General features: G+C 49.6%; 8 protein-coding genes across 8 annotated transcripts; 3 read left to right on the top strand and 5 right to left on the bottom strand.

Annotated features, from left to right (window-relative positions):
• Positions 1–1847: 1847 nt before the first annotated feature.
• LAJ45_10398 (uncharacterized protein) lies at positions 1848–3898 on the top strand (the record flags this gene model as incomplete). The annotated part of the gene is made up of 4 exons (XM_046119923.1): positions 1848–2317; positions 2491–2700; positions 2779–3807; positions 3880–3898. The coding sequence occupies 4 exons, from the start codon at positions 1848–1850 to the stop codon at positions 3896–3898; spliced, it is 1728 nt and encodes a 575-aa protein (XP_045966901.1).
• Positions 3899–6839: 2941 nt separating this feature from the next.
• Positions 6840–8105, top strand: LAJ45_10397 (uncharacterized protein; the record flags this gene model as incomplete). The annotated part of the gene is made up of 6 exons (XM_046119922.1): positions 6840–6898; positions 6967–7074; positions 7188–7215; positions 7493–7542; positions 7975–8029; positions 8091–8105. The coding sequence occupies 6 exons, from the start codon at positions 6840–6842 to the stop codon at positions 8103–8105; spliced, it is 315 nt and encodes a 104-aa protein (XP_045966900.1).
• Positions 8106–8214: 109 nt separating this feature from the next.
• LAJ45_10396 (uncharacterized protein) lies at positions 8215–9770 on the bottom strand (the record flags this gene model as incomplete). The annotated part of the gene is made up of 2 exons (XM_046119921.1): positions 8215–8633; positions 8708–9770. 2 exons carry the CDS (start codon positions 9768–9770, stop codon positions 8215–8217), a joined length of 1482 nt encoding a protein of 493 aa, XP_045966899.1.
• Positions 9771–11139: 1369 nt separating this feature from the next.
• LAJ45_10395 (uncharacterized protein) lies at positions 11140–13342 on the bottom strand (the record flags this gene model as incomplete). Its single annotated transcript, XM_046119920.1, has 2 exons — positions 11140–12521; positions 12604–13342. 2 exons carry the CDS (start codon positions 13340–13342, stop codon positions 11140–11142), a joined length of 2121 nt encoding a protein of 706 aa, XP_045966898.1.
• Positions 13343–15767: 2425 nt separating this feature from the next.
• On the bottom strand, positions 15768–17444 carry LAJ45_10394 (uncharacterized protein; the record flags this gene model as incomplete). The annotated part of the gene is made up of 2 exons (XM_046119919.1): positions 15768–16867; positions 16946–17444. The coding sequence occupies 2 exons, from the start codon at positions 17442–17444 to the stop codon at positions 15768–15770; spliced, it is 1599 nt and encodes a 532-aa protein (XP_045966897.1).
• Positions 17445–17481: 37 nt separating this feature from the next.
• On the bottom strand, positions 17482–17836 carry LAJ45_10393 (uncharacterized protein; the record flags this gene model as incomplete). Its single annotated transcript, XM_046119918.1, has 2 exons — positions 17482–17517; positions 17615–17836. The coding sequence occupies 2 exons, from the start codon at positions 17834–17836 to the stop codon at positions 17482–17484; spliced, it is 258 nt and encodes an 85-aa protein (XP_045966896.1).
• Positions 17837–18623: 787 nt separating this feature from the next.
• LAJ45_10392 (uncharacterized protein) lies at positions 18624–19927 on the bottom strand (the record flags this gene model as incomplete). Its single annotated transcript, XM_046119917.1, has 3 exons — positions 18624–18644; positions 18729–19806; positions 19905–19927. The coding sequence occupies 3 exons, from the start codon at positions 19925–19927 to the stop codon at positions 18624–18626; spliced, it is 1122 nt and encodes a 373-aa protein (XP_045966895.1).
• Positions 19928–21470: 1543 nt separating this feature from the next.
• LAJ45_10391 (uncharacterized protein) lies at positions 21471–24213 on the top strand (the record flags this gene model as incomplete). Its single annotated transcript, XM_046119916.1, has 4 exons — positions 21471–21585; positions 21644–21674; positions 21804–22120; positions 22190–24213. 4 exons carry the CDS (start codon positions 21471–21473, stop codon positions 24211–24213), a joined length of 2487 nt encoding a protein of 828 aa, XP_045966894.1.
• Positions 24214–26475: the final 2262 nt, after the last annotated feature.

The following is a 26475-nucleotide window of genomic DNA, read 5'->3' as shown; positions in this document are numbered from 1 at the left end:
AATGGAACCTCTGAACCTTCTGGAGAAAGGGTTCGTAGAGAAGGAGAAGGCGCCGTCCGTACATACATTTGCGGGGTAGATGAAACTACGGTAACTTTTTGTTTGCACGATGGGACTAACATCGAGAAAGGAAGTTTGTCACGCGAAACTTAGGCAGGTACGGTAACAGGGCCTTTTAGTTGAATGGCTAGAAGTACTTAGAGGCTGGTATCGTCGACAGGGTTTGTATGGATGACCCACTATTTGTGCGCGCGTTAATGAGTACAACCGTTTTCGACCCTTTGAATCATCGTCTTAAGAGTCAAGGCCAGTGACGAAAAGGTTTTGATACTATTAATTGTTTTCTCATCTGATACTCTATGTAGAGATAAACAAATCTCAGCTGTGGTGAACTGGTGGTCATGGTTGGCCAAGTTAGGAGGAGGCAGAACAAGTTATTCCGGGGAGCTGCGTTTGAATTTGCTTTTTTTCCATTGGTCGCTAGACTACCGATCTACAGTCGTCTCTGGGTCAACGACGAAACCGGCTCGATGACGAATAACTACTTTTTGGGCTGATAGTCAGTCAAAGCAAAGGGTCGGAGCGCTTCTGTTGGTTTTTGTTGGCTTCGATTGGCCTATTCGCCATCGGACCGGTTTCGTCGTTGACCCAGAGACGACTGTACACCCAATTCCGTTGTGGGCCAATCAGCGCCGGCCTAGGCACGCGACACCGCCAGATCGTTGCCCCACCTTCAACGACGATGATCCAAAAAAATTGCCTAACTTGAAGGTTTTCGCAGCTTCCTGTTCAGGATTCCCCTTCTTGTTCTTCCCACCCTCCCTCTTCCAGGACAGGACGGGGCAAAGAGAGTGAAAATGTGAGGAATGGTGAGAGAGTTATCTCTCTAATTCGTTAGGTGGGAAGACCCTGAAAGTAAGATTCGTGAAATTTTAGGAGATCACCAAGACTCTTGGGATTGTGCTTTTGGCGGTCGGGACTGGTCATCCAAGACTCAAGGCTGTTAGAGTAATAGATGCTTATCTGTCAAGCTTGTCAAATTGCCATCACCACCGGGAAGTTGGATGCGGTTCCTTATCAACGTTAATTTTGAGAGCGTTACCTAGCGCAATAGTAGTGCTTTCATTTGCTATTGTAATCCTATCCCAGAAGCCAACGTCTTTTTCTCTAGATCTATGGGTTGAGAGGTTGACATATAGAAAAGTAGGTATACTACATGAGCTCTCCATATGTCGATGTCTAATAAACGGCATTTAGGTAATTATAAAACATGGATTCAGCTGTTTACTGGCAGACTCTCACAAACGGACCATGCAGCAGCACTCTTTCAAGTGTGGTTGCATGAAGGCTACATACAGTGGAAATGATATTAATTCACGGGAAGGTGATGCCGGGGCACTGCCAATCCATATCCATCTGCGTTACAGTTCACCTGGAGAAGTCTCCGTTTTTGCCTCCTCCAAATCAATCTGTTGCGGCGGGCCCTTACCAGGCAAGGCGCCTTCCTACCAAGTTTGCTTGCTCTGTACCCCCACCGCGCTTGCCTATCAGCTAGAGAAGGAGTTTAGTGAAACTCCATGTAACTACTTTACTACCCTACTACAATAGGGATCTAGCCTGTTGCGGTAGTGATAGCTATCTACATACTCTTGATGTTCGATTCTGCTGGTTCCCGTGTGTTAATACTTAAATACCGTTTATATCCCACCATGCTGTAAGGTGTCCTCCTCCATCCCGCACCTCTCCCATCTATAATATCCCATCACCCCCCTTCCTCCCTTCCTTTCCTCCCTCCCTTGCGCAAGTGCAAGTTTTTCCTGAGGAACCATCCCCCATCATAACCAAAGATGGCTGGAATAGAGAAAGATCCGTCCCCGGCGTACGCTACGGAGGCCTCCTCCACCACCCAGAAGGATGGTTTCGTCGCCGACTTCATCAACGGCTTCAGGCCGCATCCCGTCCACGCCGCTGCGAGTCAGAAGCGCCGCGCTGCGGCAGAAGGCGGTACCTATGATATTGAGCAGGCCGCAATCAATGTCGCTGAATCGCCCCTTTCGCGAAAGCTCAAGGGCCGTCATTTGCAGATGATTGCCATTGGTGGCTCCATCGGTACGGGTCTGTTTGTCGGTTCCGGTAAGGCGTTGGCGACGGGTGGGCCGGCGTCGCTGCTGATTGCGTTTGGCCTCATCGGAGGAATGTTGTACTGTGTGGTGCACGCATTGGGTGAGCTGGCTGTGTTATTCCCAATTGCGGGTTCGTTTTCGGCATATTCTACAAGGTTTTTGGATCCGGCTTGGGGTTTTGCAATGGGTTGGAAGTGAGTATTAAATTTTTCTGGTTGTCTTTTTTTTATATTACTATTTTCGTTTTTTGCCTCTTTTTTCCGATTACTCTGGTTCCAGGAGGGGGATGGCCTGGATATGGGATGGATTATCGTTATTACGCGCACTCTCCCCAGATTACAACGGAAAAACTAACCGCTGTCTTTAGTTACGCGTTACAATGGCTCATAGTCTTACCGCTGGAAATCGTCGCCGCATCGATAACAATTGATTACTGGCACTCGTCGGTCAATAAAGCCGTCTGGGTCACTATATTCTGGGTCTTGATTGTAATAATCAATTTATTTGGTGTCAAGGGTTACGGTGAAGCTGAATTCGTCTTTTCGATCATCAAAGTTGTTGCCGTTATTGGTTTCATGTAAGCTGCATTCCAGCCCCACACACACCCCACATGAGGCGGCAGAATTGGGAATAATTTATACTGACAATTACACAGCATACTCGGTATCATCCTTGATGTCGGCGGCGGTCCAAATGGGGATTACATCGGCGGCAGACATTGGCATGACCCTGGCGCCTTCCATTCAGGTTTCAAGGGTCTCTGCAGTGTGTTTGTGACCGCAGCCTTTGCCTTTGCCGGTACCGAACTTGTGGGTCTTGCCGCCGCAGAAACTGCAAACCCGCGCAAGTCTCTCCCCACAGCCGTCAAGCAAGTCTTTTGGCGTATCTTCCTCTTCTACATCGTTTCCCTCACTCTCGTCGGGCTCTTGGTTCCATACAACGAGCCACGTCTTTTGAGCGGAAAGTCAAGTGCCGATGCCTCTGCTTCTCCCTTCGTCATCGCCATTGAGAATGCTAGTATCGAGGCTCTCCCCAGCATCATGAACGTCGTCATCATGATTGCTGTCCTCTCAGTCGGTAACTCCTCCGTCTATGGTTCCTCTCGTACTCTTGCTGCCCTCGCCGACCAAGGCCAGGCCCCCAGAATCCTAGGATATATTGACCGCCGTGGTCGTCCTATGGTCGGAATCGCCCTCTCGGCCCTACTTGGTCTGCTTGGGTACCTTGCCGCTTCTGACAAGCAGGGTGAAGCTTTCGGATGGATGTTGGCCATTTCTGGTCTCTCCTCCATCTTCACCTGGGGCTCCGTCTGTCTCGCGCACATCCGCTTCCGCCGTGGATGGGCTAAGCAGGGCCACTCTCTCGACGAGCTTGCCTACCAGTCGCAGCCTGGTGTCTTTGGATCGTGGTGTGGGTTCATCCTCAACTGCTTGGTCTTGATTGCGCAGTTCTGGGTTGCAGTGTGGCCAATTGGTGAGGATCCTGATGTGGAGGTGTTTTTCTCAATCTACCTCACTGTTCCCGTGGTGTTGGCGTTCTACATCCCGTACAAGATTATCTACAAGACTCCCTTTGTCAGGTCGGCCACTATGGACTTGACCACCGGACGTCGTGAGCTGGACCTGGATGCCCTGTTGGCGGAAGAGCGCAGGGAGAGAGCTGCGTGGCCGGCGTGGAAGAAAATGTAAGTTCTTGAACTCCCTCTCTAGGTTTACTTGCTTGAATATTTGCTAACTTAATTTTTTCTTTCATTTAGTTACAAGCTCTTCTGTTAGACGTCTCGTTTTATTTATGCGTTTTTTTTTTATCTTTTACTTTGTGTTGTTTAGTGATAAAGAAGACCCTAGAACCGGGCCTTTCTTGCCGACAGCGCTTTTTTTCTTGCTATAGGAAACATAGAAGATCCCGAGAAAGAAAGGAAATCGGGCCTTTTTCTTTTTGCCTATATAGTTAATGTCTCTTTTTTGTCTTTTTCCTTGGATTGGGGTTTACGTTTAGCTAGCTCTGCATGGGTGCTTGTCTATATCTTTATGATGGTGTTGTGTGCATGCAGCTTGGGTTGAACGCAGTGCTATGAATACTTTTTTTTTGTCTTAGGTGCTCATGGTTAATGCAAGCTTTGTATGATGGTTTTTTTTTGTATCATGAAGTCTGTCTTGTCTGTATTGGGGATGCGATATCTTAGATGCAAGATAAAAATAAAAAAATGAGCCTCATGGAAGAAGAATGCCACTTATTAATTGACTATTGATGGATATAAACACCTTCTCCTATCTGTATCTCTATCTCTATCTGCTATCTTTTTGCTCACCCACAACCGCGGGGCTTCAGCGCAGCAGCGCAGCATACGCAACGAAGGCGTAGCCAGCCAGCTAGCCCATTTTTCGTTTCCAGATAGATATCGGGTGTTTGCCCTCCTCCCCCTCCTCCCCATGAGACAGACAGACAGCTTATCAGCGCGCTACCAGCTAGCGAGGGACACCTAGATCTATGTTGCGCCCTCTCTCCCCGTGGGGTAGTTAACCCCGCGTCGTCGCCTCGTGTCGTGTCGTGTCGTTACGTAGCTTGCTAGTAGCTAATATCCTCCCCCTCTAGCTTATGTAGGCGCTGCGAAGTGCGCGGAGGTGCGGTTGCGATGCTAGGGCGGTGGTTGTTGTGTTTGAATTCGGGAGAGGCTCGCGTGCGCGTGAGAGAGAATTCGAATGTTGGACCCGGGGTGCGGTTAGTGGTGAGGAGGGGCGAGTGATGGGTTGTGATTGGAACGGTGGCCCCCACAGTTAATTTAGGTTTGGGTATGGCCCCCACTGCGGGCTAGCGGATCTTGGAGTATATATCGCGGTTGGTTTGGATGGACCGTTGTATAATAAAGGTGGTTTATATGCTATGTACTCTTTGAGGCGCACACTAGCTAGCCACGCGCCTGGCAAGGTCAAGCCCGTACGAATGAATGCCTTCTACATACCTTCAAAGTCCCACTGTTATAGCTCTAGCCGGTATTTTGTGGTGCGGATACGGCGAGATTGAACGTACTGGTCAGAATTGAAGCTCCAGGATCGGGAAGAATGACAGGATTGTGGCTTAAGCAAGTGGAGGTTCCGTTTTACAAAATCCACCAGCATCATATAATTATTAACGAAGGGCACTTTAATTTCCCCAAGCATAGCAGGTGTTGTGGCTATCGAGCTTGGCGGGGATGATATCCCATGAATCGAAAGAGGGAGTGAATCGGGGGAGCAAGTAAAGTGGGGGAGCGAGACAATATTCCATAACTCGTGGTTGTTGGTCAAAAAGAACAAAAAGTAGCATTTATGGTCCAGCCATATCTACTACTCCCACCCCCGGATTGAACCCTGGACCTTCTGTGATCGAAGGCAGGGCACAACCCCCCGGTGTCCGTCCGGAAGGCGAGTTAACCGTTAAGCCACTCGCCCATGTGTGTTATGGGCTGGAAATGGTATTTGGGCGTCGTGCCAAGGATAACAGATAAGATAAGGCCAAGTACCAAATTCTATACTCCCCGAAGGCGGTGCACATGTTGTTATGCCCGGGGCGGCCGGTGGTAGACACGATACAAGCTGGCTCGAGCTTAAGGGCAGTCCATGCTCATAGTGACGATTCATCCGCGCGTGCCTTCTAGCTCTCGAGATATTCCAATGCGGATTCTTAATTCTGGATATATGAAGAGAAGAGCTAGTACTGTCCTGGCACCGATTTCGCGGTATTCTGGCCAGCTGTATGACCCGCCTGTACAAGTAGAGCTTACCATATACTTAGAGAGTTCGGCATTACCAAGAAAAGAGGCTAGGTCAGTTGTTTTCCGTTCAACTGGGAGAACGGGGCTAGGCCCAGCAGCTCTCCATATAAGATCTAAAGGCCAAACAAAAATGGAGAGACCAACTATCGGGTTTAAGGATTTGGAGTTTCCGTTGCTCTAGACTCAATCTGCGAATGTTACCGCGAGCCCCGTTATTCATGAATCTATGCCGATACTTTCAATTATCGATAAAGAGGCCGGTAAAGAGTCCCCTTCTGCGGGAAAAAGACATATATGACTGGTAGTGTCCGTTATAAGAATATTTTCTCGGGGGTATCTATTCATTTTCGATCTGGTATAATGTATGTGCATAAATTAGCCCTCTCGGAAGTCTGAGATAATCCGGAGGCAACATCAGGTTAGAGAAATATATAGTGGAACGGCCAATTATTTGCGCAGCTTTCCTTTGAAAGATTTCTTTTTTTTTTTCGGTTCGAAAACCACTAGTACTTCTATCTTGATTGACTTTCGTCATGTAAACTTTATTTTACAACCTAAAACATTCGAAGTCATTGCATCCATGGTTTACCAATATTCCATAATTAGCACGGAACCAACACGACCAACATTAATTGCAACCACAACACACTGATTATCCACCATACACACATATCAAACTTACCAAATCACCATATCGACCCCCCACCAAAACCCCCAATTCCCAAAATCCAAACCCAAAACACCCCATTCCAACCCCAAAATCATTGACCCTCTTGGCACCCCCACCACTTCCCGTTCCCCACTTACCCGGCCGTCCTCCACCCATCCCACCTTCCACCACGCTACCATCCCACCATCCCATCCCATCCCATCCCATCCCACCACCTTACCTTACCTTACCCTCAATCCCGCCACCACCACCACCACCACCAATCAATCCAACCACCAACCCACCACCACCAATGCCAGTAACATACACCGAAAACCCCACAGACCCCAAGGTCACCGCAAAGTTCAACAAGTAAACCCCCCCCCCCAAAGCCACATTGGAGGAGGAGGAGGGCCGGCTGACAGGGGGCGGGAGTGTAGCAAAGCATCAAGCCAGTACTTCGACCCCTGCCAGGAGGCGGCGAACCGCTCGTTAAAGTGCCTGCACCGGAATCCGGGCGATAAGGATATGTGTACGGATTATTTCCAGTGGGTTTTTCTTTCTTTTTTTGGGGGGGGGAGGCGGCTGCGATGCGCTGCTCTGGTCCGGGGCTCGCGAGCTAATGATACTGATACTGATGCTGACGTTGGGTGGTGGGTAGGGCGTATCGCGACTGTAAGAAGAAATGGGTAAGTTCTCACTTCTAGCTCTACCTCTACCTCTACTATTCCTATTCCTATTCCTCGCCGCATCCCCAATCTTCAATCTTCAATCCGCCAATCCGCCAATCCTCCGTCCCCCGTTCCCCACCCATCGCAGCACAGCAACTATTCTACGGAGATGAGCGGAGGAAGTGAACGGAAGTGAACGGAGGAGGAGGAGGAGGAGGAGGAGGAGGAATTGAGCGCGCGCGGAGGTAGCGACGGAGAGAGAAAGAAAAGTGCTGACAGACCGGTGCGCCGACAGATTGAAGAGCGCAAAGAGGAGAAGCGGCGACAGACGAAGATGTCGCTGTGGTAATTACGGTCTCCTACGGGGTCAGGCAGAGGGGGGATGGGGTAGGGGTGGTTATATAGAACTTTTCTTCTCTCTTGATCGCTCACTCGTTTTGCTGGTCCTGGACGCCGGCGAATTCGAAGTGAAATGGAAAGGACAGGTATTCGGTATTACAGAGCTTGCAGTCCTTGTGGCCGTGCGAGCTTCTTGGCTAGCTGGCTAGTTTGGCTCGCGGGCGGCTGTGGGGATAATACATGTAGTAGTAGACCAGTCTTTCCTGCTGTTTCCACCACCCGGTCTGTCAGCACTGAACCGTCAATCCACAACCTCCCGAGTATCTATTAGCAATAAATGAAGTATCAATAGATTGATCCTACTCGATCGGTTTTATCATCACGCCATTCGGCCTCATCTCTAACCAGCCTATCAATCACCCGATTTGTTTTTCCTAGCTTCAACACTCGGTGCGTCGTTCGGTTGGGGTGCAATCACTTGGTCTACTACTCGGTTTGTCACTCAACCCCCGATAGACAAACAGCCATGTATGCATTTATTAAGAACCACGTAGGCGGAGACCCTCTAAGCACAATAACCACAACCACCTCATCGCAGCCATTACCAGTCATCCCGTTTCACTCCTCGAAGAGTAGGCCCGCCATCATAGCAGCCCTAACCCCACCACCACAACCACCCTAAACCCCACACTCCCCCACCCCCCTCACCTCCACCCCCAACCTCACACCATGCAACCACCCGCCCGCCCCAGGCCCCGCCACCTTCTCCTCCTTCACCTCCTCGCCCCCATTCCCACCAGCACCAGCACCAACACCAACACACCTCTTCGCGCAAGCCCCCTTCCCCCCCTCCCGATCCATCGGCACCCACCTCACCACCCAGTCGCGCACGCACCGCCACCACCAGTTCCGCGCCATAAACGCAACGCCCATCCACCACGCCTGCCGCGCAATGGCCTTTGACCGCGGAAGCCGCTCGTGCACGTATTCGCTGAGGGCCGCGCTGTAGGTGGGCTTGAGCTCGGGCGCGGTGGTGGAGGTGTTGTTGAGGAGGGCGTTGGCGAGGACGGTGGCGTCTTCGATGGACATGCAGGCGCCTGTGGGGGGGGGGGGTGTTAGTGGGTTGTGGGTAGTAAGGGGGAGGAGGGTTTGGGGGGGGGGGGGGGATTACCTTGCCCGCTCGTCGGAACCATGATGCGTGCGGCGTCGCCGATGAGGACGACGTTTCCGGCGGTGGAGAGGTTGGCGATGTCTTTCTCGTCGTAGACGCGCTGCCACAGCGGCGCTCTCACGATGCGTTCGCTGTTCTTGAAGAGGTCCCCGCACTCGCCGACGGTAGGGAACCATAGCTTCTCGTACCGCTGCAGTATCTCCTCCGTCGACTCGAGCGAGTAGCCCCCCGTGTTGACGACGCCATACTCGCCCTCCACCTCCGTCACCGCCTTCCCCTCCGGCGGCGCGGCCTCCGCAACACTGACGGACCAGAACACCTTCCCGCCCGGCAGCGCCCACGTCGCCACTCCGCCAACATCCAGCAGCACCGCATGTCCACGCCCAGCAACATCCTCCTCCCCCTCCCCGTCTGCACCCTTGGGCTGCCGCGCAATGCCGTACACGGCCGACGCACCAGCGAACGCCGGCTTCCAGTCCGCCCCGTCGCCGCCCATCAGCTGCTTCCGGATACACGACCACCCGCCGTCTGCGCCGACGAGCATGTGTCCGCTGCGCCGCGACCCGTCCTCGAGCAGAACCTCGACGCCCTCGGGCGTCTGTGCGTAGCCCGTCACCTTGGCGTCCCAGATCACCTCGCCGCCGTGGGCGACGACCTGCTCGAGCAGCAGGCGGGACAGCGTGCTGCGCTCGATTGCGCGCAGGCCCGTGGCGAGGTCGGGGGCGAAGGCGGGGTTGGTGATTCCGTTGAGACGCCGGCCGGGGGCGGTTGCGGGCGATTTGGAGCGCCACATGGTGATGGAGAGGGCTTCTTGGGAGTGTGTGAGGATGGAGGGCTGAAGGCCGAGCTGGAAGAGGGGGTGTAGGGCGTTGGGAGAGAGGATGACGGCGGCGCCGGTGGCGGTCGGGGTGGAGGGGAGGCGGTCGAAGAGGAGGGGGGTGTAGAGGGTGCTGAGGAGGGGGTGGGTCAGGATTGTGAGGGAGAGGGTGGGGCCAGCGATGCCGGCGCCTACTATGAGGAGGGTTTGCTTCTGGGTGGGGGTGGGGGAGTTGCTGGACATCATTCTTGGTGTTTGATAGATAGGCAGATTGTTTGATGGGAGGAGAAGGATTCGGAGAGGTCTCTGGATGTCTTTATTGAGAGGGGAGAAGAGAAGAGAGTGAAGTCCTGAGGATGAGGATGAGGAAAGTCGTGACATCAACTGACCAGATTGACACACACACACACACACCGCTCCGTGAAACGTATGGCAGACTCAGATATATGCGGCCACCGCCAGCCTGGGAAATACGCTGTCCTTTGTGCAGATGACTGGCTTTCTGGCCACACAGACAGTCACCTGCTCACTGCCAGTGAGACCTCGCAGACTCACGGCAACACTAAAGCCGGGTGAAATACGAACCCAGATAGGGAGTCAAATGGTGCATAACAGATCTTCTGACCATTATGGGTTTGTAGCTAGTTGTGAGTGGGTGGGTGTGTAGTCGGGTTTTGATGTCCACGATGTTTGACAGCGGTTGAGTATATGTATACGTTGTTGAGTATTGTAGAGCTACCGTGCCCAGCAATAGATACCAGACCAGTGCTGTATGAGCACACCCAGCAGTGAAGCCACAGCCCGCAGTAGACAGACATTCCCCCTCCTCACTCATCATGGCAAAGACATACATGCATGTAACACATCCCGCAGACTCATCTCAAGTCGCAACAATTGGATACGAGCGCAGAAGCCAACGCTGACCCGACAGAGTGGGGGCCAAAACCAGCCAATCGATAAGCTTATCCGCAAAAGCCACCCCGCCTAGCTGGGGGTAATGATTTACCTGACAGGAAAAGGCTAAGAACGCCAAGCCTGGTGTGTTGAGGATAATGGAAGCGTCGAGGTCTGCCCCTGGATGCATAGAAAGAAACGTCTTAGCATGCATTCGGTGGGAGGAGGAGGAGGTTAAGACCCGTCATGTAATTACAACCAACATTTTTTTTTTTTTTGTAGAAAACTCTGTCATCTAAAATGTCCGCCTGCTTGGTATGCCCGTTGCGATACACACCCCCCATGTGTTTGGCAGTCCAAAGGCCTGTTTCAATATTGCTCAGTTCGTAGTGTATTGCCGCAAACCGGCCAAGTGTGATAATTACCCCTAACCCTGTTGATGATTGTCATAGTAGGGCGAGTGTGGAAATATACCAGCTACTTCCGAGTATGCAACTAATTAAACAATACCTACAGGATATCTAACCCCAAAGAGAAAAAATGCAGTTAAACTCCATCTGCAAACCCGCAACCCTCGACAACAGGAAAGAAAGAGAAAAGGAGAAGTCTAGAAACAAGCATAAAAAGATAAGTAGAGAAACAGCCATTCCAAACACCAAAGCAAACCCTAACAAAGCCGACAAAAAAAGAAAAGAAGAAAAAGAACACACTACTCCATCATCTAACTCCTCCTCAACGCCTCCCACAGCCCACCCCAGGCCAGCCCCGCCTCTCCCGCTCTCCTCCTCCTCTCCACCTCCTTATAAAACTCCACCCTAATCCTCACAGCCCTCTCCTTCTTCCCCTCCCTCTCCTTCCCCTTCGCCCACACCCTCCCCCACACGCCCCTCTTCTCCCGTCCCCCCTCCTCCTCCTCCGGATCCAACCCCTCACTAACCGCCGCTTCGCAGAACCAGCAACAGCACTTCCCATACAGCCCGCCAAACGCCTTCGCAAACGCCTCCCCGGTAAACTCAAACGCCGTATCCAGCGTCCCCGTCCCAATCTTATCATCGTGGTCAATAAACCTCCCCGCCATCGCTCTACACCACGCCCGGTACCCCACAGGCGTCAACATGGCGCTGTGCCACACGAGGTCCACATCCAGCGTCGGCACCAGCATCTGCCCCGGGTGCATCTTGAACAGCGCAAAGAAGCCCTCGTAGCGCACCACCGCGCGCTTCAAGAAGCCAGCGTCGCTGTCGATCAGCACACATGAGCGCGTGGCGCCCAGCTTTGCGCGCATGCTGGAGAGCGAGTCGAGTGGGAGGCGGCCGACGAGCCCCGGCGAGCGGATCCACAGCTTGTCGTTCATCTTTGCGACGAAGCTGAACTGGCGGATTACCGCGCCGTTGAGGTTGAGGGAGAACTTCCGCGGTGTTGCGGAGAAGGCGGAGAGAACGAGGGTGAGTGCTGCAGTGTGGGCGGCGGGGGTTTCGGCGGGGATGTTGGCGTGGAGGTGGTCGGAGATGGTGCTGAAGGTGTCGGTGTGTGTCAAGGTGACGCCGGTAAAGGTGCGGCGGAAGAGGTCGTTGACAAAGTTCATGGACTCCCATGTTGGGCTGGTGGGGTCTTCGGCGAAGGAGCGCCCTTGGCGGTCTAGGTTTGTCATGCGCATTCTTGCCTCGGGACCGGCCTTGAGGAGCTCTTCGATCTCGAGCCTGAGCTTCTCGGAGCACAGTCCCTCTTTGTCAATGACGTTTCCGCACTCTGCGCAGTCTGTCTTGAAGTCTACGTCCATCCACCCGCCGCCCTTCTTCTCAGAGTCGCAGATGCGTACCGGTGCCCCGACCTTCCCGCACGCGGGGCACTTGATGCTCTTCCGGGGCGCAACGTCCTTCCACAGGAGCTCGTCCATGAGACGCGGCGACTGGTTAGTCAGGCGCTCGAAGAAGCGTGCTGCCGAGTCTGGCAGCGTGTAGGTGAAGGTTTCGCTATTGATTGCGGCGTGGATGTGCGCCCAGGGAAAGGCGGTGCTGTGGATTAGGTTCAGGCCATAATGGAGGGCGTCCTCGTTGTAGCAGCGGGGGTTGAGCATGTATGCGTGCCAGACCATCAGGACATCTAAAATTGGCTGTTAGTTTTTATGATATCACGAAGGGTCAATGATCGCGAGCATGAAAAAAAAAAAAAAAAAAAAACTTACCAAGTGGAGGAAGCAGGTCTTCTGGTAGCTCTCTGAGATGGACGCTTTCTACGGCCTCTGTTATGCCGCTCTTGACGCTCTGCGCCTTCTCCTTCACCCTCTCGCTCTTCGAACCTCCCGATGCGCTCCTTAGGCTTTGCAGGCTGTCTCTGCCCGCCAGCCTACTCGGCGAGATTGACTTCTTCCCCTCCAACAGCGCCAGTCCCCCCACCCCCGTCGGGGGTGTGTTCTTAGGACTTGGCGTCGTCCTCTTACACTCGCCATTGCCGCCCCACGCAGTATTGCTACCCTTTGGAATCGCCAATCCCCTCCTGATGCTCCCAGCCCTGCCAGGACTCCCCTCACAACTAGTCCCCTCTCTTCTCCTCAACTCCTCCTCCACGCCCCACCACCACGTCCCAAACCGCCCCACAGCCACCTCCACAAACGCGCCCCACCACGTCTCGCGCTCCTCGTCGACCGTGCCGAAAATCTCAATGAACGCCGCCTCCTTGACGACCCGGTGCCTGAGCTTGCTGATTGCCTGCAGCAGCTCCAGGTGCACGGCGCACTGCGAGACGGACGGCGGCGGCGCGTGTGTGCCGAGCGCGGTGGTGTCGAGAGGGCTGATTGTGAAGACGGCCGGGTCGGGGATCACGGGCTCGTCGGATTTGGAGGTTGTGGTGGGGAACTTGGGGGATGTTGTGCGCAGCATGGGCGGGGTGGTGTGTTTGAGGATTGTGGTGAGGAGGGAGGACATTTCTCTGTGTATGTATGTGTGTGTGTATGTGTATATCCGCTTTTGATTTGATTGTCTTCTGTTTTGTTTGGTGGGTGGGAATGGGACGGGATGGGGGGGGGGGGGGGGTGAGTGGTCGGGGGTATTTATCGAGCTGATTTGAAATACGGTATGGTAGGCGAGAATGAGAAGAAAGGGTTGTGATTACCACGGTGGGCAGGCAGGCAAAAACGGGTGACTAAAGGCCCGTATGTACGATATTTAAAGATCGCGGGGTCTGCCTTGCGACCAGTGAAGTGTGTGTGTGTGTGTGTGTGTGAGCAGCGAGGCGAAGCCCTTGCGGCTCTGGTTAGCTCTCTGTGTAACATCTACCCCGTATGTGGAGTAAACGGAGTTACACACACAGCTGGTGCTACACAGACAGACCAACTGCCAAACGGGGTTTAGCGGGGGATCGGGGGAAGTGATGGACCCTGTGATGTCATATGGGCCAATGAAATACTTTACCTAGAGCTAGGCGAGATGGGGAGGTGCTGTGCGCCTTGTGGGTTTGGCGAGGGTTTGGGAGGGATGGGGTGAACGTGTGGTGGAGTGGAGGGCGGGTTGGAGGAAGGAGATAATTGTGGGAAGTATTTGCTTGTACTTATGGAATGGAGGCAGGTAGGTACATGTACTTAATATCACTCTACTCTACATATATATATATTACGTTGTTAGAACATACTTCACGCCCCAAATACACACCTTGAAATCACCCACCTACACGTAGTAAATTAAAACTTATTGTCATTGTCAACAACCACCTCAATCGACACCCGACAACTCCAACTCAACCGTGGCGCGCCATGGTCTCCACCCAACCCACCCAACCCGCCAAACCCAACCCACCAAGGCAAAAATACCTCCCTATAAGGGTACCTTCTATAAGAATACTCGCCCATAAGGATACGACTTCTCGGTCCAGCTTATTGGGCCTTCTGAGCACAAACCGACCCTTGCAATGCTATAAGGGTACATACCATACCATAAGGGTACCGATTTCCAGTCCCGAATGTACGTGTACCCTTATCCCTTCGTCTGTTAAAGCTGCCACACTATAATAGAGGGACTAAATTTGTATGGGAGATCTGGTATTTGATAATGGGAGATGACAAGATCTGTTGGGAAAGCCACACGGATTTGCTTTTTCTCCGGGTGGCAGCAATTAACTGACAGACGAAGGGATAAGGAGAGTCGATTGTACTACTACTACTACTACCACTACTACTACTACTACTACTACTACTACTACTACTACTACTACTACTACTACTACTACTACTAGCAGTACGATCCCGTTTAAGAAAAAAACTAAAGGCCGCCGGTATGTATGTATGTAGGCATGCTGACAGCACAGCACAGCACAGGGTACAGCCTAGCTGTTGTTTTCTGGGCGTCGAGTGATATCTCATGATTGCATTCGGGATCAACAAGCTGGCCAACAACATTCTTACATGACATTGTAGTATTGGAGCTGTCCTTTAGATATAGATTGTGTGGACCGACTACATACCTATGTACCGTATTAGTAGAAGCTGCGATGGGAAAAATGAAACACTGAGATATCGCAGTTAGATATGTTGTTCCTATCCGATCTTTGGGACGTCGACTAGCTATAGTGGAAGGCCGCGAGTACATGTAGCATAGCACCATCAACATCCCGCGCTAGCCGACAGACGGCCGGCCTAAAGGATACCATATGTAATGTATGTAATATATATCTGGGTTGGGAGCTACATGTAGTCGTCTAGTTGTGGGCAAATATAAATGTTTCTAGATGGCGTGGATCCGGATCCCATGATTACCATACCCGTTTACTGACTGCTCTCTACTAGCTCTCTGCTCTCTGCTCTCTGCATTACTAGGTTTTATTCATGATATCTGTAAATACGAAAAAAAATATCGACACCAACCAACTTGACTAACTCTGGGCGCAATAGGGTAGGGGCGGGGCGGGGCAGGGTAGGGAAAAGGTAATGGGAGGGGTAATAAAAAAATGGGGGGGGGGGGGGGTTAAGAGAGAAAGAAAAAAAAATACGTTGCCTCCAATCTACCACAAGATACTGACCATTTCTCGAAAGAGGGGGGAGGGAATAAAAGGAAGGGGGGGGGGGGGATACAGTGAGGGAACAAAAACTGTAGGCGGTGGTGATGATGGCAAGGACGAGAAACAGATCAAGGGCAATGTTTGGCTAATCCTACAAATGGAAGATAAGATAAAGAAATGATAAAAACCAAACAACCCCAACCCCAGCCCCAACCCCCAGAAAACCCCCAAACCCGACCAAGCCAGTCCCCCTCCCCAAAACATAAAACGGTCCATCGCAAGAGGATAGACGGAGAGAAGAAAAAAATACTTAAAAACCCCTGGAAGCTTTCCTTTTTTTATTCATTCGCTAACAAGAATCTAGTCATCCATTACTTCAACCATCACCGTTGCCATCTTCAAACCAGCTTCGTCAACGCTTTGGTCCAAGTGGTCAATCAACTTCTTGCCCAATATCACAAGATCAAACTCCTTGGCTGTAGTCGACCGCTCCTCGACTGGCTTCTTGGCCTCCTGTTCAGGCAGCATATCCGCCTTGACGTACTCAAACAGCCTCTCGACGCGGTCTTTGAGGAGGAATCTTCGCACAACACGGGTTCCATCGTGCATCTTGAACTGGATCCTTGTAGTCTCTGGTCCTGGGGGCGGCTCCGCATGGTGACGATCTGCACGAATTTGATCAAACACTGAGAGCTCCTCGGCGACCCCCTTCCCTTTATCATTTGAACTCCCGATTTCCATCAAGTCATCATCATCGTGCTTTGTGAGTGTGTCCGGGTCGGCATCTGTGCTGGTGCCTGCGCTAAGAGAGTTCTCCATGGCGAGCTGCATCATTTCTTCTTCCGTCATGTGTTCGACATTAGCCTTGGGTTTGCTGGTGCGCTGTACGGGATTCTTCGCATCCACCCTTAGAGAGTATCGTTCAAGAAACTCATGTAGCTGCATCACAAACTCCATCGGCTCCTTTGGAGCCGAATTCCAAACCTTGACCTGCTCTCCTGTCCGGGGATCAATAATAGCAATGTGTGGGAATAGGTCGGCGATTGTTGGGTCGAACCGCGCTGATGGGTCTGCAGCCTTCTGAAGGTAGTATCTAATGTAGTCCCTTCCATCCATACCATGTCGGTCCATTTGCAGGAACAAAAAGTTCTCCTTAACAGTGGCCATAACCTCTGGATGTTTCCAAATATCACGATTTAAGGTCTGGCATGCAAAAAGCGAATTATCCTGGATATTTACTATGATCCACTTCTCTGCTTCTCTGGCTTCTGACCTGGCGTCCTCTAGGGACAGCATCGAGATTATTTCGAACGGGGGCCGGTACATCTCTGCCAATTTGGTTGATTTTGCTGATGCTTCTGATGCGCCACCTGTAGACTCTGCGATTAATCTAGCGCGGTCGGCAGCGCTTTCGTCCCAAACGCTAGTACTGTGCTGATTGAAGATTGAACGCCCTGGACCTGTTGTATGGATTAGAACTGATCTCAACGCACCCCCCCTACAGGAACCGCCGCAAGAGGATTGTCAGAAAAGCATACCTCCTCTCCGTGCGCCAGTCCGCCGCCTTGGGTCAGAGTAATAGTCATCATCCTCATCAACCAAAGTCTCCACTGTCCTTGCCATCGGTGCTCTAACGCCGTTACTTTCACCTGACCCACCCCCATAAAACTCCTGCTGTAACTGCCTTGCCAAAGCCTCGTCGTCGTAGGCGGCACTTTCTGCTGCAGCAGCCCCGCCTGTAGAGGCAGAAACGTTCCCACCACTTGCTTCCAAAGCTTCCCTCAAATCTTCGTCTGTATCGTCGTCAATCTCGATCAGTTCACCGCCAGCTCCGGTGACGGGTCGCGCAGGGAGCGGGGGTGCACTAGGTGTAGAAGTGCTAGCAGGAACATCCATATCGACACCTCCGGTCTCAAAGAAAAGCTGTATAGCTTGCTCAAGATTCATGTCTGAGACGCGGAGATAAGTCTCCGCCTTTCGTTTGGGACAATCAGTAATTGCTGAAAACTGGGCTACTAAAGCTTCGTCTATCTCCATTTTGGCAGTTTGTGATTATGGGCGTGATGGAGCTGAGCTAGCGGTCGGTGCAAAAGAAAGACGGGTGTAGAAGCTGTGAGATATCAGTGGATGAAATATTTTCGAAAAAGGGAAAGCAAATGTGGCGAAAGAGAAGATAGGATGTGGGGCTGGTGAGGGGCAACACTTACTAACTCGGATCCTTGCTTTGTTGAGGTCCAACTCAGGATAGCAGGTTGATAGAAGAGCTGGTGGACGTTATGACTGTGGATCAAGTTGATAGACCCAAGGGGGGATGGAGAGATGTTTCGTGGGGATGAAGGGAGAAATGCTTGGAAGGCAAAGTGATGGAAGAGAGAGAAGAAAGTTTGGTGTTCTTGCTGTTGCACACAGGTCGTCACCGTGCCAAGCATTCCTTACGTACACTTTAGAGAAGCTTTCTATTGTAAGGGAAGGCGAATAGGCTGGAAGCGGTACGTACTTTCTGAGATAACAAGAAAACAAGTGGGGATTCTGTTTCTGGGTTTGTGAAGACTGTTTTTCATATGTCATTTTACGGCTTTTGTCGTTTATAAGTACCTCGAACCACTTGGTCAACGCACTCAAAGTATTAAAGTTCCCTAACTTGCTTTGCTATTAGGACATCAACAAACAACATGTGATTAATAATTTTAGTCTCTAATATATAGTGCGATTTATGGTAGAGGGTAGGTGTGTCAACTTAGATTTTCATTGGCAGAAACCGACCCCTAGCCCGAAATAAGCGTCTTTCCTTGAGGCTCTTCCTCCAAAATCAATTGCCACTCAAGTTTACACACCCACCCACTATCGAAAATTGAGCCATACACCATTAGTGATTGGAATTGTTACACAACCGTTTGGTTTTTCTGATACTGTAGCTGTGTAGTGTTAGCTATTCCCCCCTGTCCGCTGTTATAACATTTCTAGCATTGAATACATGTAGGCACAACATGTACCTACGTGATGGTACTAGATGTAACGCATGTAAATAAAACAGAATGCATCTAAGCTTTTTGCAAGTAGTAAGAAAATGACGCCGGTTGTACAACTACAGTAATTATCCCAGGGCTCCTCTCCATTTTATGCACTCCAAAGACTTTTACCCACAGCGCCGATTGCAAAAAAAAAAAAAAAAAAGTATTGAAAGACAACTATCATTTTAGGCCTTTACGCATGTACTCATGCCTTAATCATGAAAATCTATTTCCAGATCACAAAATCAGCAACACGAGATAAAGCCAAACGATTTATAACGGAAGGAACAGGGTATCAAAATCCACAAACCTCATTCAGTGCCTTAGCATCCATTACTGCACTTCTCTTCGCCGCAATGAACCGATGTCTTACTGCTTGCCGCCCTACCAGGGCTGAATACCCGGATGGATTTGCAGTTCCAGACGCCGCCGGGGTAGACTCATCCTCTGATGAATCTGAGTCCGAAGAGGATGATTTAGACTTTTTTTTCTTCTTGTCTTTCTTTTCGGCTTTTCTAGCTTCCTTCTCTTTCTTCTCTCTAGCTCTTCTCTCTTTCCTCTGTTCATGTGTTTCGCCATTTTTAGACTTTTTGGAAACCCTGTCCTTCTTGTCCTTGTTTTTCTCAGTGGAGTCCTCATCTGACCGTTTCCGCTTCTTTGACTTCGAGTCCGAGTCGACCTCAGGCACCGGTGTAGCCGATTCGGACTTTGAGGATGACTTCTCGCGCTTCGTCTTTTCTTTTTTCTCTTTTTTGATAGAGACCGAAGTGCTTTCATCTGAAGGTGTAGTTGGGATCGCGGCAATCTCAGCCTCGCTCTCAGACTCTTCCTTCTTGATTTTGGTTTCCTTCTTGACCTTGTCTTCTTTCTTGCTCTTCTTCTTCTTCTTCTCCTTCACCTCTTCTTCTTCTTTAACTTCTACCTCCACTTTCACTTCTGCCTCCTTCTCTCCTTCGAGCTTAATCTTTTTTAGTAAGGTATCGATGTCGCTGCTGACGTATGTCTCGCCCCGAACGAATTTCATCCCATATCTTCCACCCACAATGACATCCCGCCTTAATTTATCCCGGGTCTCGGCCTCTTTCTCTAGCTCATCGTTGCCTTTTCCGTTAAGTCGCCCGAGCAAGCTCTGAAGTCCGTCGAGACCTACACACTCATCCTCACGTTGCCTCTTGTTGCATCCGATCCCAAGGTTGTCATCCTTAAGGGCGATCTTTACACCAGCCGCGGACGCAGCAGTAATGTGACCGGATTGATGGTACAGCGACAAGGTATCACCAAGAGTACTTCCGGGCTGCCAACCGAGCGTGGTAAGAATCCGATGACCGAAGCGATCAGTATTATTGGACCAATTGGTGTTTCGGGGATCGGCTCCGATTTTTGTACGGCTGGAAGAGTGTAAGTGAGCTTGTCTTTACACCAAGCTTATTCGCCGCCCCAGTGGTGTTATAGCGGGGAATAAGATAAGGAAACATAGGGAACGTACTTTCTAGGCCCGGCAAGACCCATCGCGACTCACTTGAGAATAAAGTTGGTGAAAATAAAAAGGATATGAAAAATGCGACCTGGGAGGAGAAGAAGTGGGTCTCGATTTTTTTTCCCTTGCGGTTCAATATTGAAACAACGCTAAGGGCTAGGGGTACTACAATGGATCTCTTGGCAGTATCTAGCTTTAGCTCCGTGGGGAGCTACATGATAGCGAGTATTCGATCTCAAGAGAGTGTAATCCTTGGACCGCCCTCCAGTTAGTCGTCACTCTAGTACATTTCTGCAACTATTTCGAGCCTGATAGTGGAATTAATACTCTATCAATACTCTCTTAAGATCTTGGCGCTGTGTACCTCATAAACATGAGTATTTCAGGTTCTCGAAAGTATCTACATAATAAAGGGTACTAGTACTAGATGAATTGTTCTTTTATTGAAATTGGATACATCCATTGAGCTGCAAGTAATAATTTCGAATTTCATACTCTACGGGACCTAGACCGATTGGGCCCCTATATAAGAAATTAGTACCTACTTTAGATCTATGTGCATTTGCATCAATGCAGCCCGGAACAGAGTACCACCCCAAGTCTTAAGAAGGAAGCGGAGATTCGATATTGGGCCTGGTTTAAGCCGACCAACCAATGCTGATAAGCATTGCTGCCTGCCATAATGATACGGCTCAAAACAGCTGATGTTAAGGCGTGTGGTTCAGCCGAAATTTGTTAAATGATGGTCGCCATCACAGAGCTCATCGATAGGATAGCGCATTTAAGTGGATAGCAGCATTAAACGTACAGAGTTCTCTTTCCTATTTTCAGCTAACTAATTAAAGGGATGTTCAGCCCCAGTAAACCCGTCCAGGCATGTGACTCCGCGAGACCGAACAAAAATCATTAGCTATCTTACCAGACGTCACAAGCTTGCAAGTAACTACTTCAAAGTCAGACAAACCTGTTCAATCAATATATTAAGATAAATGATCTTATCATAGGCGTTTCTAGATCAAGTTACCATGATACTTATATAATCCGTACCTACCTGGCCGCTTGCTCCCGGATTTTTTCAGGGATTCCCCCACCATGTCTCACTTCCGTTGATTATGTCTCGTGTCTTCAAGCCAGCCGTTTGGCTCGCTACAGTGGCCATTTGTGCTGTTACCCGGGCTTTTCGCAGTCAGCACAGCACTTACCCCCCCAGCAACCTCCCGTTTCAGAATGCGGAACTTTATTTTGTTGACGAGGACACAGACGCAGAACGACCCCTCTCTCTTTCCATGTAACCTCCAGCTTTTGGTGCCTAGCTCACACTCCCCTGCATTGATTCACACGCGAGCTTTGGGAAGAAGAAAGAAAACTAACCCTCAGAATAAATTAGACTGGTGTTTATCTTTGTTTCTTTCTTTCTTTCCCTGCTCTCATTGTACCGGATAACCGATAGCAAGGGGTCCCCCATCACTACAGATATCCTCCTCCCTCGCAACTCCCACCAGAAAGAACGAAGATTTCGCCAACTCTTCTCCCTTTCATTTCATTGGCGGATTTCAAGAAAGCACAAACATAATCATGCAGCGGTACAATACACAAAGTAATAGAGACAGCGGTTCCTCGGGCGAGGGCTATGTTGCAAGTAATGAGCTTGTTGATCCGGAATCGCTCTACACAAAACAGAACCAAATCGGTAAGTTCCATCGCCCACCTTAATGCTTTTGTAACTGCTCGCTGATGGCCGTGGTTAGGGGGAGGCAGTTTCGGCAAAGTCTACAAGGGGTAAATACTGCTCCAATCCCTTAGTCACTACCACATGGTGAAGGTGTTGGGAAAGCATGCGTCTGTGTGTATGTGTGTTTAAGAGCAAGAGAGCTTACATTTGAGGATATGTGGGTTGGTTTGAGATAGGGTCGATAAGCGAACTGGTCAGGCCGTAGCCATCAAGGTCATCGATGTCGAAAACGCGGAAGACGAAGTCGACGACATCATCCAAGAGATCAATATCCTCTCCGAACTTCATTCGCCATTTGTCACAAAATACTACGGTTCGTATTTGAAGGGCTCGGATCTATGGATCATCATGGAATATTGTTCTGGTGGTAGTTGCGGAGACTTGATGAAGCCTGGCGTCATTGCGGAGGAGTACATTACCATTATAATTCGAGAGTTATTGATGGGGCTGGAGTATCTGCATAGTGATAATAAGCTTCACAGGGACATTAAAGGTATGCTAAGTCTTGCTCTCTTTGGTATAGTCGCAATTTCACGCTGACCGGGAATCCCCCACAACATAGCTGCAAATGTCCTTTTAGGGTCAAATGGCCAGGTTAAACTCGCAGATTTCGGCGTTTCTGGGCAGCTTACAGCTACAATGACAAAGAAGAACACCTTTGTCGGAACACCGTTTTGGATGGCCCCGGAAGTTATCAAGCAGTCCGGCTACGACCAGAAGGCTGATATTTGGTCATTGGGCATCACCGCCATAGAGCTTGCCCTTGGGGAACCTCCATACTCAGACATTCACCCAATGAAGGTTCTTTTTCTGATTCCCAAAAACACTCCCCCAACATTAGAAGGAAATTTCACAGAAAGATTCAAGGAGTTTGTGTCAATGTGTCTACAAAGGGATCCAAGGGATCGTCCAACAGCAAAGGAGCTCTTGAAGCACCCATTCGTAAAGAGGGCGAAGAAGACCACATATTTGACTGAACTGATTGAGCGTCATGAACGTTGGGTTATCGAGAATGGGAACAAGAAAGGGCATGATGATGATATGAATTCCAATGCCTCAGACACTATGGATAGTAGAGTCACAGATGACTCAGATGCGGAAAGCGATTTATGGGACTTCGGAACCATCAGACCTATGGGTGGTGGAAGAAATGGGGATGGTGGTGCGGGCTTAAAGAGTTTATCTGCGGCCGAGGCAAACATGCGGTACGTTGCAAACAGCATTGATCAAGATTTTGTCGATGGATCAAAAATTGGGCGAATCGTACAGTCACCTCAGGTTCCCCGACAAGTTCCACCTGTCCCTACCTATAACACCAGGAACTCATCACCAGCGAGGGATATCCCACCTGCTGCACCGCCTCATGCTTCTGGGAGAGATTCGGGGTATGCTTCTTCTGGTACAGTGAGGGGGCTAGGCAAACCTCCTCCATATAAAGTAAATACCCCTCCAAGGGAGCCACTTTCGCAGCAGAAAACTCCCAGTTCCCCTGGATACCAACAAGCATACCAACCGCAACATATACAGCCGCAGCCGCAGCCGCAGCCGCAGTCGCAACCCAATTTATCTGGAAGATCAAAGTTTGACCAAATTCAAAGCCCTAGTAATCACCGGAAAGTAAGTAGCTCATCCGAGCACGACAGAAACCTTCAACAAGAACTTGCCCAGGACATGGGTTGGATGAAATTGGCAAACTCAGGACCCATGGGCCCAAGGGATAGGGATATCACTCCAAGAGGTCCCCCGGCACCAGTAAAGGGTCTAGTCGGAGACAGTAGAATTGAAGTAGAACTGAAGTCTGGTCTTTCAACACCAGGCAGTGCCTTTGGTGAACCTAGACCTGCGTTCTCCCATGCTCAAATGTCTAGACAAAATTCCAACGAGATTGTCTCAGAACAGATGAGGCGACAGCAACAGCAGCACCAAATGGCTCTTAAATCACCCCCAATGGTACCACCACCGGGACTTCACCACCCACGAAGTACGCAGCAGTTGCAGCCGGGGCCCCCATTACCGCCATCCCACGGTCATTCTAGTAGCATTAGTAGTAATCACCATCACCAGCTCCCACAACTCCCACTACAGCACCCTACACAACATCCGTCGCAGCAAGACCTACGACGTATATCACAAGTACAGATGCAGCCTCCACAGCCGCAACCACAGCAGCCACCACCACAAGTTAAAACTACAACGCCCGAGCCGCCAGAACTCACTGCTCTTGATGGCGTTATTCTTCCGGCGCTTGAGGCCGCACTGCAGCGAAGAACCTATCATCTTCAAATGGCTATCCGTAAAGCACAGCAGTCATCATCGCCAAGTGCGCAGCAGAAAGTCCAAGAAACCGCGAAAGCTCATGATCGTCTAAAGAAGCAAGTTTATAAAGCGGCAAGCCTATTTAGGGATATCGAACAGGCAGATAATAATCATTCAGTGGGTATGGGTGGCGAAGTTAATGGGTTTTTAGAGGGATTTCTTGAGGAGGTGCTAGTTAGGGTAGAGGCGGAAGACGACGATGGCATGGGAAGTCCGGAACAGCCACGCCAAAGAAGGAGAGAAGACGAGGGCCAGGGACAACGATGGTAACCTGGCTAATTGTTTTTTGATACACAATAAGTGATGGGTAAGATTATTATTTAACAAGACTGTTCTTACCTAACTTTTATGGGGTCCCATCCATGGGCGGGAAGTCAATGTCCTTTTCTTTATTTTTCTCTTGCATTGAGCGTACTATGGATGTTGAACAAGAGTAGGATAGGGTTATACCAGGAAGGCCTTATAGGTTATTATTATAAATTGCTTGAGACCCCCTGCATATCTTTATGGTTCTGTGTATCTTCCAACCTGTATTCTCCTGTTTTCTTTTTGTTTGCATTACCGTACATTGTTCTATACCAGGATGAGTGATGTTTCATGACGAAAGGAATAAATAACGATTTAGAGGATTGTAAACAATCCCACGAACTGGCGAGCTTTTTAGTTATGATGCAGATATGGAACATCGTTGGGGCCTCGTGTGCTGAAAAAAATACCAAGAATCAAACCTAGCATCAATATGTACTATTTCAAAAGTTCATACTAATCAGGGTTTTTATGCTGTGCTAAAATTGATACGAGGCCTGTTTAGTAAGGTAATTGCCATTTTTTCTAAGTCTTTATATTTACATGTAGTGTCGTACCTTTTTTACATATCTAAACTATATAGCCTCCCCCACCGTCACCAGGAACGTCTCCTATTGGTTGCAGCGCACTACATGTATTTCTAATATTGATTGCATATCATTCAACAAAGAACTACTCCCGAGATGGAAGGGAACTAGCATTAAAAAGGCGTGTAGCTATTGTAATTGATGGATATAAAGGAATAAATACTGATAGAACCACAGCTATATTTTTATATATGATCAATGTCGAATTTCCTTGATACCATTTTATCATGCATGAACTACATGTATAACATAATAACGCTACTCATCGAATGACTTAGACTGCATACTAGAGGTAATATATCACAGATTACATATAAGGAGAGGTGGTGATGCCTGTACCTTTGAATGACCCAATAATCCAGAATGACAGCAATAATCTAACTAGAAATTACTATCGCAGTACCGCCCGCACCTTCATTTCCTCATTACATTTGGGCGGCCGAAGGCCGCACTCCGCTTGTATAAACTAAACCACATGTACCCAAATTTCTTGAATCACGACGCCTTCACGTTTCTCTCTGTAGCAACGGTTATCAAACTGTACTGCAGTTACTTTATTTAAAGTTATCGTTCTATAGAATATATCATACTAGAATTAGAAACAGTAGGCTCGCGGTGTCAATAAATACAATTCTCTCTCCCTACCCTTTATATTTACTATATTACTCTACACAAGAACAGCCCTCAAGGGAAATACCAGAAAAATTGTCAAAATTATATGAAAGATAATACATGAGTTACTCGACTCAGGATCGGTAGGAACGAGTACAGAAACGGTTCGAATCAATCAGTCGGAGGACTGTATACAATCAAGGCCCCCCAAGGATACTCCACCCGTCCACCCACTTGATCTGGAAAATGCTCCAGATCGCATTTTCCAATCTCCCTGATCACCGTGACCACATCCGCGCACCGAACTCTGATTCTATAAGGCCCGCACATGCCAATCACCGAGCTACCATACGCAGCAAGTTTTACACAAGCTTCCGTAGCCCCCTCTCGCACCCTGGTTGTCTGGACGCATTTAGTACTGTTGATAAGTAAGCTTTCTGTCACCTTAACATCCTCCCGCAGCGGAGAGAACATCGACGTTTCGCAGTGGAGTGCTGTGGTAGGCACCGTGGAGTTGGTCCCGGCTGATTGACGGGTGTAGTGTCGAAGGCTTTGATTTGATATAGGCTGGAGTTTGTCTGTGGGGTATCCGTTGAGAAGACAACCAAATAAGAAGAGGAAGGCGGTGGCGGCGAGTAGGGGGACATTCATTTTATTCTCGAAACTAGAGAACTAGACGTAGTTTTGGGTGCAAATACTGTTTGCTGTAGGAGTAGTAAGAACGGTGGTGGAAACAATACTGGTAACAATACTGGTTAATACTTGGGTTGTTAAAATGGAGATAAAGTTTATCCAAGGCGAGGTTCGGTCGATTCCTAGTTATAAATACCAAGGCTCTACTTAGTTGCGGCATTGAATCTTTTGTATCTCCTTGTGCCCATATTAACGCCAAAAATCATCGGGAGCACATATTATATTAGACATGACTGAAATTCTATCGAAATCATGAACCATTAGTCAGCAGAATTTTCGCTTTATAGCCATGCATAAAAACAAAACTACGGAAAGTTGTAACTCCCCAAAGACT

This window comes from Morchella importuna (assembly GCF_003444635.1).
Source record: "Morchella importuna strain M04M26 chromosome Unknown Morimp01GS045, whole genome shotgun sequence".
NCBI classification, from domain to species: domain Eukaryota; kingdom Fungi; phylum Ascomycota; class Pezizomycetes; order Pezizales; family Morchellaceae; genus Morchella; species Morchella importuna.
This window is presented reverse-complemented; position numbering and strand designations above follow the sequence as displayed.